General features: G+C 44.5%; 1 protein-coding gene across 1 annotated transcript in view; it reads right to left on the bottom strand.

The window, feature by feature from the left end:
- Positions 1–2,784: 2,784 nt before the first annotated feature.
- Positions 2,785–12,787, bottom strand: part of LOC119410431 (adhesion G protein-coupled receptor B1) — a 104,457-nt gene continuing 94,454 nt past the window's right edge. Inside the window, exon 10 of the mRNA XM_037677342.1 lies at positions 2,785–2,951. Coding sequence (XP_037533270.1) covers positions 2,785–2,951 — 167 coding nt within the window. The remainder of the gene's footprint in view (positions 2,952–12,787) is intronic.

Below are 12,787 nucleotides of genomic sequence, written 5' to 3'. Positions count from 1 at the left end.
GCGTGGGAACATGACCCCGATACTCACACACACTTGTTCGGTTCTCAATAAGCCCCCTGAGTGGGAGTGAAGAAGACTTGGCACTTACTGATCATGCGACAAGGCATGGTTTGATTTAAAGGATGGCTGTTTGGGTATTCTTCTGCCTAATTTATGGAGAGACCTGACTTCTGTAAAATAAGGTCAAAGTACAGTATCAATCCTACTTGGTCCACAGAAAGTTGCATGGATCACTACTTTTCTCTGAGTCAGAGTCTGGTAGGTGAGAGCAGACTTCTGAGCTCACAGGTGAGACAACAGCTTACTCCAAAGTGGAACAAACCAGTTATGTTTGTGCTAAGGTGGTCTCTTTGGCACGCCCTCTCCTCCGGTGCCGGCCTTCTCCCTCATCGACAGTCATGTCAAACTGGTTCAAAACCAACAAAGTCCATGCTCAATAATCCAGGTATACAATCCAACAATTTTCAGTCAGGTCATCTGGACAGTTCCACCTGATTAAGCTGAGGAAAAAAAAGATTTGTTATAAAGCACTATATAATGACAGTTATGTAACCAATAACTCTCTGGTAATCTGGAATCAGATTAAACTTTATGCTAAAGCTCCTATAATGTATACGGACTCTCCTACATGTGAAAATCATGCTTTTCAACCAGGCCTAACTGATACTGTCTTCTCTGACTGGAAAAAGAAGGGTATCTATAGCTTAAATGAATTTTATTTAGAGGGACATTTTGCTTCATTTTCACATCTTCAAGCCACTTATAAAATTCCCAACTCAAGTTTTTTTTTAGATATTTACAAGTTAGAGATTTTATAAAAAAGAACATACCAAATTTTGAAACCTTAACTAAAAATAAAACCTTAGAAGAAATTATCAACTTCAACCCAGCCACCCGCGGGGCTATCTCTCCCTTCTATCGAATCATTCACAACAGTGCTTTATATACCATACCATTTTATTTATAGAGCACTTAAAACAGCGACAAGGCCAACCAAAGTGCTGTACAGACAGAACAACAGGTAACACACACAGCAAAATACAAAATGAGGTAAATCAGAATATAGACATAAAAACGATGCAGATAATGACAACAAACCAGTGTGGAGCATACAGGATCAAGACACAGATCATCTGGTGTTGAAAGCTACTGAATAGTAGTGAGTTTTTAAACAGGACTTGAAAACTGAGAGGGAGGGGGCCTGTCTGACAAGCAGAGGTAACTTGTTCCAGAGTCTTGGTCCTGCTACAGAGAAGGCCCTGTCACCTCTGCGCTCATCTATGTAATCATTGTAAATGTATGACAGGTAATCTGGCACACTCCTTTTGGTACTGGAATAAAATACAACATATTGGAAATCTATTTTTCTATGTTTTTCAGATTCTTTCGGTAACAATGTGTTACCCAACACTCTTGTAGCAATCTTGGGAGCTGTTAGTGTTCTTTCTTTAATTAACCACTATGAGAAAAGAGCTCTTCTTTTTGGGATGGTAATAGCAAAGAAATTAATTTTACGTATGTGGAAACTGGATTCTGTCCCGACATTTGCTTTGTGGATGGGACAGATGTTTAACATGTTGCACCTGGAGAGACTGAGACTGTATAATGAAGACAGAGGAGCTGAGTTTCACCAGACATGGGACTCTTTTCTGAAATACAACAAAGGCAATGAACTGCAAACTTTAGTAACCTTGTGAAACTCACTGTTTGACAGGATATATCATTTTGAATATGCATAATAAGTATGAGTTTTTGTTTGTATGTTTTTTTTTTAAGGTTTATAACATGCAGACGTGCTTTGTTCAGTCTGTCAATAGTCTAAAAGTATACTCTTATGTTTTTTTTTTTTCTAGCATTCATAAAATGAATAAATACATATAAAAAAAAAAGATTTGTTTTCTGTTGTTGTTTATTCATTTTACGGCTTCCATCTTCTGCAGGGGTTGCCACAGTGAGCAAACTCACATAAAAAAATGTGTCAATTGTTTTCCACTGGACGCCCTTCCTGATGCAACCTGGGCTCAAATCTGCAGCCTCATGACTACAGGACCACTGCCGCCCCCCATTGTTTGTGTTTGATTAATTATTTGTATTTATTATTATCCTTTATCTATCCACACAAATCTTTTTTGTAATTGGAGGCCTGGGCCTGAAGGCAGCCAAACGTGCATGTTTTTCGACAGTGGGAGGAGAGCCACGCTAACACGAGGAGAACATACACACTCCACACTGAAAGACCCCAGGTCCAAACCAGAGATTGAAGCCAGGAGCTTTTAGCTGTGAGGCAATACTGCTAACCATTAAGCCATCATGCTGCCCAACTTATCTTATATGTAGAGAGTTCACGTATATTTTAGTTTTTGTATTTCCTTTAAAGCCACATTGTGGCTGTGCTGAATGCTCCTGTTTGCTCTTCAGTGTCTTTACATTGTTCCGGCAGACGGGCATTCTATTACCATCTTCTGAAAGGCACTTTTTAAAGGGATGTGATGTTTTTGTTGTGCAGCTGCTGAACAGCGGGTGATGAACAATCATTTTGTTTTATTTGCAACATTAAATACAAGCGTCTCTGCATGGGTTTGTCTGAGCGGCATGTGTTGCTCTGCAGATTAATGGTAATAAACAGTTTTATAAATCTACCGATACATGTTGTGTCTGCCTTTTTGTCTTTGCACCTTCCTCCTGACCATTCACACAAACAAAAATCATTCATTTTTACAAAACAGAGGGTAGGTAGGCCTGCTGCGAAGTGTGGTAATGTTCATGCTCTGATTCATTGAACCCCTAGCCCTCGGTGATGGTCTCACCTGACTTGCCTGTGGACAGGATGTTCTTGGGAATGCTGACTCTGTCTTCAGAGTTGCGGGCCCAGTCCACCATACCTCTCCAACCCTTCATGGGGAAGTTGATGTCTGCGTGACCCATCACTGGACGCTTGTGGATGCTCAAAACTGTAACACACACACACACACACACACACACAAATTAAATAACAGTAACTATATATCAGATGACCAACTATAGCATTTATACAGTGGGTTGCAGAAGTATGCACACCCTCTGTAAGCCACCAGGAAGAATGTTTTTTTATATTTTGCCCCATCCTTCTTACTTACAACTCTGATCAGGTTCAGAGTTTCTACTCATGACAAACATCCCCATAACATGATGCAGCCACCACCGTGCTTCACTCGGAGATGGTGCTCAAAGCATCCTTGTGTTGAGACAGTCTGTCAGTTATGGTGTGCTACTTTCAGGATGGCAGTTTTGAAAATACTTAAAACAAGTCTGGTCCTCTATTTGCTGTATTCATCTGGGGCAGAAAAAATAAAGCAAGTATTGGGGAAACTATGATTGACTGATTTTGGAGTCAATCCCAATTTAAGATGGCCACCCCTAGCCAACACAAAATGATTAGACCAGTCAGGTTTGCAGGTACTGAGCTAATGTTTAATGTGGTAGAAGCTGAGCATCAATCCTAAAACATGCTTTGAGTTCTAACAAGTCTCACAAAGTCATGTTCCATCACAGACAACATTCTTTTAAGGTTGAACAAAAGTGGCTATACTCATTTCTAAACATCATAACAGGATCTTGAGTTAGAATTCATACAAAGTACATGAAAGGCAGCAGGATACACTCCTTCAACAAATACTCTGCCTCAAATTGTTTTCCTGTTGGTGTGTTGTTGTTTTTTTCTTTAGATTGTTATTCACGCTACTTCCAGGCTGTGGCTGAGTGGTTCGAGCAGTTGTCCTCCAATGCAAGAGTTGGGGGTTCGATTTCACCAATAGTCACATGCCGAAGTGTCCCTGGGCAAGACACTGAACCCCTCATTGCCTCTGATGTGTGTCCCATCAGTGTATGAATGTGATAAAGCTCTGACTAGTCTTTGTAAAGAGTCAGAGATTCTTTATTGTCATTCGCACCTCATGTGGTGGAGCAAAATTATGGTCACATGGTCCCAGCTACATCCAACAATAAAATGTAAATGAAAAACAGTAATAGCATCTAAGATATGAACTAAGAAAAACATCAACTAAATACACAAAGCACTAATAACATAAAAACATTATGTCAAACAGCAGCACAAACATGAACATGAATGAACACCTCAACACGAAACAGATCAGCAGCAACATGAAACAGATCAGCAGCAACACGAAACAGATCAGCAGCAACACGATGTGATTTTTTTTCACAGTGATTATTCTGGATAGAGATTCATGAGTCTAACAGCCTCAGGGTAGAAGCTGTTCCTCAGTCTAGTGGTTCTACACTTAATGCTCCTCAACCTCCTCCCTGATGGGAGTGGGGCAAAAAGTGTGTGTGCTGGGTGAGTGGGGTCCTTCATGATGCAGGTGGCCCTCTTCCTGCATCTGGAGGTGTAGGTGTCTGTGATGGTGGGGAGACAGACTCCAACATCTTCTGTGCAGCCTTCACCACTCTCTGCAAAGCTTTTCTTTCTGCAGCTGTGCAGCCTCCATGCCACACGTTGATGCTGGAGCACAGGATGCTCTCCACTGCACACCTGTAGAAGGAGGTGAGGACTGAGCTTCCAGACCAGCTCGCTTCAGCCGTCTGAGGAAGTAGAGTCTCTGATCTAGTAGAGTGCTGTATGAATGGGTAAATGAGGCACAGATTGCGTTGTAAAGAACTTTGAGTGTCTTGATCAGATAGAAAGGTGCTGTATATTTACAGTCCATTCACCATTCCACAGATTTTCTTCTATGTTTACCTTTCATATATTAAATTGTTCAGCTCTAAATGTGCATCATAACTTTTACACCAAAGTCCATGCTCAATACTCTAAGTATAAACTCCAACAGTTTTCAGTCAGATCATCTGGACAGTTTCTCTTTTTTTTTGTGCTGATACGTTTCACCTTCCATCCACAAGGCTTCATCAGTCAAGGAAACACACAACACAAAACTGATTCTTCCCCAACAGCTTACTCCAAAGTGGAACAAACCAGTTATGTTGGTGCTAAGATGGTCTCTGGGGCACGCCCCCTCCTCCGGTGCACGCCTTCTCCCTCATCGACAGGCATGTCAAACTGGTTCAAAACCAACAAGGTCCATGTTCAGTAATCCAGGTAAAAAATTTAAAAAAATTCAGTCAGGTCATCTGGACAGATGTCAAATTAACCCGTTTTTTTGTTTTTTTTGTCTCTGTGTGTTCTTGTGATGGACTGGAGACCTGTCCAGGGTGTACCCCACCTCCCACACAGTGTTAGCTGAACTTGGATACCATTGACCCTAAAAGTAAGAAGTGGGTAAAGTAATGGATGGATGGATGGATGGATGGATGGATGGATGGATGGATGGATGGATGGATGGATGGATGGATGGATGGATGGATGGATGGAGCAGGTTGCTGCTTGCAGGTGTTGAAAGCAGCAAGGTTACTCTCAAGCTAACTGTTTATGTCATTAGCAAACTTGACTGATTGCTGATCCAGTGAATGTGATAAACCTCTTGTGCATCTTCTTCTCTATCTCCATCTGTACTCCTTGCATGAGTACAACTGGTTGTTTGAATTCCAGTGATAACAGATTCTTGATTCCTATCTATTGTTCTATTTCGTATAGGCTTCGCCCTTTAAGGCTGTCGCTGGTGGGTTTATCCCGTCATGCAAAGCATCACACTGAAAAAATTTAGTCCACGCCCACCTGTTGTGTGGACCCCACCCGGTCCGTATAAATTACGTTAAGAGCGGGTAATCGGCTCCCATTTTTTCTTCAGCAAGCTAACAGCACTGTCAGAAGAACGAAGAAGGAAAGTTGTCCAGCTTGACCGGCACAACCTTTGCTAAGGCTGCCTGGGTCCCCGCCACGCTAACCTCCTGCCGTCCCGATGAGTTCTTCCTCCCCGAGGAGAAGCAGACAAGCAGCCTTGTTTAAGGTAAGCACCGAGGGATATTTTTTCTGTGGCGGGTCACTTCCCGCTGGACGACACCATCTATCCTTTCTAACGCCGACTCTCGGAGCAAATCGGATGGTTCCTCCGGGATAGGCGATGTCAGCAGCAGCCCCGCTGAGAGGAAAACACAGGGTTTTACTCTCGTTACTTCCTGTTCCCAAAACGGACAGGAGGGATGAGACCCATTTTGGATTTGTCAATTTTCAACTGTTAGACAACATTCCATTCAAAATGCCTGGAGTCGGCTCTGCAGCCACTACACAGAGCGGGGATGAGAATTCTATTTTATCTGGACGATCTATTGCTGATGACCCGTTTCCATCCAGGAGGCAGCAGTGCAAACTCAGCTCCTCCACGTGAAGCAGGTAGAAGAGACGGTTGATTGCTGTGCCCCCCTCCGTGAGAATCGACCTGAGACACTGGGGAAACCCTCTTGTTCTATCGGAGGGAGTTCCCATCAGCAGACCTACGTCACGTCTCAGTTTTCACAGATGCATCCCTGTCAGGCTGGGGAGGCACATGCATGTCTCGAGCTGTGGGGGCGCTGTGGCCACCCCACACAGAAGCTCATATAAATGTTTTGGAATGTTGCACAGTTTGGAATGTGATTCAACATTTTGCTCCTGTGCTGTAGAATCAACATGTTCTGATTCACAAAGTCAACAAGTGACTGCATCATATATACACCAGCAAGGGGGGTGGGGGGGTGCGCTCAGCCCAAATTTTACACATTGCGAGACAGCTGCTGTGTTGGGCACACCAAATCTGCTTTCCATCAGAGCAGTGTACATCCCCGGTGTTCTTTTTTTTTTTTTTTTTTTTTTTGTTTTTTTTTTTTTTCGGTGTTCTGAACAGAGGGGTGGATGTGATGTCCAGGGCTGGTCCGCGTCACAGGGACTGGAGCCTCCATCCTGGGCTGATGGCTCAGACGTGGCAGAAATTTGGCAGAGCGGCCGTGGACCTGTTTTGCCACACGAGAGAACGCTCAGTGTCAACTATGATTCTCACTGAGCCCGCGGGATGAACCACCGCTAGTGGTGGACGCGTTTACTCATAGCCCATGGCCCAAAATGCTTCTTACGCATTTCCCACACTCCCTCTGATATCACAGGTTCTGAACCGAGTTAGGGAGGAGGGTCTGACAGCCCTCCTGGTGGCTCCCGAGCGTGTGAACACCACATGGTTCCCAATTCTACGATGCCTGTTATCGGGGCGCCCGTAGAAACTGCCGTGGAAGGAGGATGCTGTCCTCCAGGTGGGAGGATCGATCAGGAGTTAGCCAGAAATAGGCCAGCACCTTTGGGTCTGACCACTGAGCCGATCTGTTTAGAGAGGATGGGTCTCTCTCAAGATGTAGTGTGTATGATCCAGGATTCACGTGCTGCATCTACCACAACGCTGTACACATCAAAGTGGACAGTTTTTCAGTGCTGGTGTACAGAGAAGGGTGTAGAGGCCACGTCATGTCCACTAGGTGGTGTGCTGTCCTTTCTGCAGCAGCTGGTGGACAGAAATCTGGCGTTCAACACGATTAAAACGTACGTTACAACCATATCTTCTTGTTACGAAGGTTTTGGGGACAGAACAGCTTTTAATCATCCGCTGATGAAGCATTTTTTAAAAGGTGTACAGAGGCGCAGGCCTGTATCACAAACATTTTCTCCACAGTGGGTTTTAAAGCTGGTTCTGCGAGCCATGATCAAAGCTCTACTCGAGCCACTAGATCAAGTTCCAATTAAATTCTTGTCTCTTAAAACAGCCCTGCTGCTGGCTTTAACATCCGCTAAGAGAGTGAGTGATTTATCTGCCCTCTTTGTTGCTCCGTCATGTCTCAGAATTCAGGCTGATGGCAGCTCAGCTGATCTGAGGCCTAATCCAGCCTTTATGCCTAAAAACATCACAAGCTCTTTTAAATCAAGAGCATTATCGTTGGAGGGTCCCCCCCCCCCCCCCCCAAACCAGAAGAAGAAACATCTTTCCATCTTCTCTGTCCTCTGCGGACTTTGACGTGTCACGTAGCACGTACGGCGGCAATGCGTCAGACTCAACATTTGTTTGTGCACTATAGAGACACATCTGTAGGTCACCCGTTATCCACCTACCACCTGTCACACTGGCTGTGTGAGGCCATTTCTGAAGCCCACAGAGCATCAGATTTAGAACCTCCTGACAACTTCTGGACGCACTTGACCAGAGGTATTGCATCTTTGACTGCTTTGCATAATGGTATGACAATGCAGGATATTTGCACTGCGGCCGCGTGGTCAACACCCTGCTCATTTATTCGCTTCTATTTACGTGATGTGACGGCTCGTTCCATGACACATTCTGTCCTTACTGCCTTAACAGAATTAATATTATTGTTTCATGGAATCTCATTTAAACTCACATCTGACTGCATGCATTTACAGTGTGAGATGTTGTTATCAGTCACAGTTGACTGTTGTTCTTGTTCTATGGTCACTAATCAGTTCATGACTTCTGTCATCAATCAGTTTATTTGATTAATAATCAGTTTACTTATTATTGATCTGTTCATATTGAAGAGCCGTGGATCTGCTCTGTTCACGGCCTTTTCAGCCTCTCCTCTTTCCTGCTGAAAACCTTTCCAGGGCGTACATGCAGTGGGAACGCGTAACTACGCAGCGCGCGTCTGTGCATGGTGCGCATAATTACGCAACGCGTATTTACGCACATGGAGAGCTGAGTGACAAGATGTTTTTTGGGCAAGCAGGCACTTCATATGGTGTTCAAATTGATCCAGTGAGGTGAAGACTACATCTTGCTTCGCCTTTAACCCATCAGCGACAGCCTTAAAGGGCGATGCCTATACGAAATAGAACGTTGGTTACGTACTGTAACCCCAGATTCTATGAGTATAGGCGTAGCCCTTTAAGCGTCGGGCCTCACTGGCTCCTAAATGGCTGAAGAAAAAAGCTATTTGGGAGCCGATTACCCGCTCTTAACGTAATTTATACGGACCGGGTGGGGCCCACACAACAGGTGGGCGTGGACTAAATTTTTTCAGTGCGATGCTTTGCATGACAGGATAAAACCCACCAGCGACAGCTCTTAAAGGGCTATGCCTATACTCATAGAATCTGGGGTTACAGTACGTAACCAACGTTTCAAACCATCCAGTGTCCTTTCAAGTTCCACACCCTTCTCACTAGTATATTTTATCACAAGGTTCAGTTGTCAGACTTCCTCCATTAACTTGACAAGGCCAGCCTGTTGCTTTCAACCTCGTTTAATTCCTTACTGCTCTAGGTTCAGGGAGGGGTTCATCATTTTCATGTCTTCTGCATGTTTCATCCTAACAACATCCTTTAACTGGTTATGAAAAAACAAGTAAAATACTTCATGGATGTTAAGTTAATAAGAAGATTTTGAAATGATTGACAAACTGAACTCATCAGCTTGAAAGGCTTGAATTGCAGATGCTCGCTTTAAGATATGAGTATTCACATTTAAAAAGAGGCAAGGCTTTACAAAATACAGCTTTTTAAAACATTGAAGCACCTTTCCATGCTATCTGTAATAACTGTTGGTATCACAGGTATATAAATGTATTCTTTGTATGTTTTATTTTGATGCAAAAACATGAATGTCAACAGAAAATATGAAGTCTTATCATTATACCCTGTTCTCTGATGCTCTGAGGACGATTCATTCAGCCACAAAGGGATTTCATTTTCTACACATCCCCGTACTGCCATACAATCTCTGTGAACATTATGAAGATAAATATAGGACATTTTTAATGTTCTGGCATGCAGCACCTCAAACTTATCTGTAGAGATTTGTGCTGCAGCTTGTGTGAACAAACGACTCCAGATTCAGGTTTGGAGGTTATTGGAGGTCTGGACTAGAGCGGTCATTTCTAACCCGAGCCCTAAGCCCGGCCCCACCTGACCCAAATTTGGGACGGGACGGGCCATGATCATGTGCTGGATGGGTGGGCCGGGTAATTATCAAGTTTTTAAGTGGGTCAGGATCAGCTGTGATCCAATTATATGATAACATGGCCTGCCATACGTCCACTAGACACGCGCGGCCATTTCACCGCGAGCCGATTGGCCTTGAAAGAGGTAAAAAGTTCATTTAAGCTTCAGATGGGACTGTATTGCCAGGAAGCGATCCATAGTCCAAATGGACGTTCATTCAGCCGCTACACTCAGCGGACGTGTGCGGCCGACGACCCAAACAGGTGAGATCATAAAACCAACGTGTCAGAGCAGGGTCTGTGTCTGAATAAATCATAATACAGGCAGAAGCAGGGTTTAAATGCTCTTTTACGGCCATGAGAGGACAAACACCCCCCTCAGCTCCGATCTTCTGCATCTTTTATTCAGCTGCACATCCCCAACAAAAGGTGTAGCCCAAAGCAGACGTGTGTCAGAGCTGTCCGCGTGTCTCAGTAATTCAGAAGAACGCAGCAGAAACAGGGTTTAAAGGCTCTTTTACGGCCATGACCAAGGCAGCTCAGATCTTTTGCCCCTTATTCAGCCGCACGTCTCCGACTGTTAAAAATGTTGTTTTTATTCCCGGGTTCGGACCTGTAATTACTGTTAATTTGTCGGGTTGGGTGGGGTTCGGAAATGATGACTGCGGGCTGGGTCAGATTGAATTTTTTGGTTCCGGATACAACTCTAGTCTGGACTGATGGCCTTGCAAGTAAGCTGAGATAAAATAATTAATTACGCTGCTTGTTTCTTTATTGCTTAATGTGTTATTTTTCCAAATCTGTCATGAGTCTTTACTCCTCCTTCAAATTAAATATCCCAACAAAACATACTGATACATTAAAGTTTCTGTCATTAAAAATTGAAGACTTTAAAAAGACCTTTTAGAGACCTTCATTGTATACATAAAAAAATAACATTTATAAATTACAACAAAAAAAGACAGAAAGAAAAAAAAACAAAGATGGAGATCATCCAGATGCATGCTCAATAATCCAGGTATAATAAAATCTAACAAAGTTAACAACAAAGTCCATGCTCAATAATCCAGGTATACAATCCAACATTTTTCAGTCAGGTCATCTGGACGGTTTCTTTTGTTGTGCTGAAACATTTCACCTTCCATCCAGAAGGCTTCATCAGTCAAGGAAACACACAACAAAACTGATTCTTCTCCCAAGAGCTTACTCCAAAGTGGAACAAACCAGTTTTGTTGGTGCTAAGATGGTTTCTTTGGTACACCCCCTCCTCCATTGCCGGCCCTCTTCCTTGTTGACAGGTGTGTCAAACTGGTTGAAAACAACAAAGTCCATGCTCAATAATCCAGGTATAAAATCCAACATTTTTCAGTCAGGTCATCTGGACAGACAAAGTTAAGTCTTTTGTGATTTATTTACCTGGATGATTGAGCGTACTTACGTTTCTTTTTTTTCTAAAAAAGTTAAGTCAGGTCTTCTGGACAGATTAAAAAAAAACAATAATAAGTAAATAAATAATGAAAAAAAATCAAAAACTTGTTGAAATGTTTCATCTTTTATGTAAAAGTCTGAAGAGCTGCAATAAATTCAGTCTTATAAATAGCTACTTCTCATAGTGGATCAACCAGTTTGCTGGAGACATCCAACATATGAAATGACATTGGTCTGGGCTCCTCCTTTTGATAACTGAACTGAATTTAACTAAACTGAATGTTTATCCATGACTGTCTTTCATCTTCATTTCAGACTACCTTGCTACTGTCAGGATTTGCTAGGAGGGAGTGAACCCAGAGTGCAGAACAGGGACTCAACTCAGCAGAATACAAAAATAGGAATTTAATGATAAATAAAGTTACAAAATAACAAGCTGACGGGGCAGCAAAACTTAGATGAAATAGGAAGAAGGCACGGGAAACTCAGGAGGACTTAGGAGACACGGGAGACTCAAGGAACCAGGAAGACTCAGGGGGGAACACAGGAGACCCAACGAGTATGACGCGACAATGAACAAGACTCAACAGACGGCTTAAATACAGGGACAAGACGAGACGTGATAACAAACAGCTGGGAAGAGACACGGGTGGCACTAATAGAACTAATGAGGGAGCACGAGGAAACACAGACACAAACCGGGCCACAGAAAGGTACCATCCTTACAGTACCCTCCCTCAAGGACGCCCCCAGGCGTCCCCAAAAAAAACCCCTCCCGAAGGACTTGGGCGGGTGGAGGGCGGCACTGCAAGGGTGGAGGGCCCGAGGAAAACACGAGGGCCAGAGAAAAAACTATGAAAAACACGAGGGAACACAAAGGATTTGGACGGCCAAGGGATCGTCCCTAGGAGTCATTGTTCCGGCGGGCGGCCGGGAGGCTGTCCATCAAACCGGGCCAGGTCAGGGGGCGGCCGGGAGGCCGTCCAAAACACAGAACCAGAGGGAATGCAGCATGCGTCGGAGAATCCTGGGGAGCTGCAGCATGCGTCGGAGAGTCCTGGGGAGCTGTAGCGGACGACGGAGAGGCCTGGGGAGCTGCAGTGGACGACAGAGAGACCTGGGGAGCTGCAGCATACAACGGAGAGACCTGGGGAGCTGCAGCATATGACGGAGAGTCCTGAGGAGCTGCAGCGGACGATGGCGTGGGAGCCTGGAGAGCTGCAGCAGACGGCGTGGGAGCCTGGAGAACTGCAGCAGACGATGGCGTGGGAGCCTGGAGAGCTGCAGCAGACGGCGTGGGAGCCTGGAGAGCTGCAGCAGACGCATGGGAGCCTGGAGAGCTGCAGCAGACGGCGTGGGAGCCTGGAGAGCTGCAGCAGATGGTGTGGGAGCCTGGAGAGCTGCAGCAGACGGCGTGGGAGCCTGGAGAGCTGCAGCAGACGGCATGGGAGCCTGGAGAGCTGCAGCAGACGGCGTGGGAGCCTGGAGAGCT

The sequence above is a fragment of the Nematolebias whitei genome, chromosome 5 (assembly GCF_014905685.2).
Source record: "Nematolebias whitei isolate Nwh7 chromosome 5, NemWhi1, whole genome shotgun sequence".
Lineage (NCBI taxonomy): Eukaryota > Metazoa > Chordata > Actinopteri > Cyprinodontiformes > Rivulidae > Nematolebias > Nematolebias whitei.
Note: the sequence above shows the minus strand (reverse complement) of the source record. Positions and strands in the feature narration are given on the sequence as shown.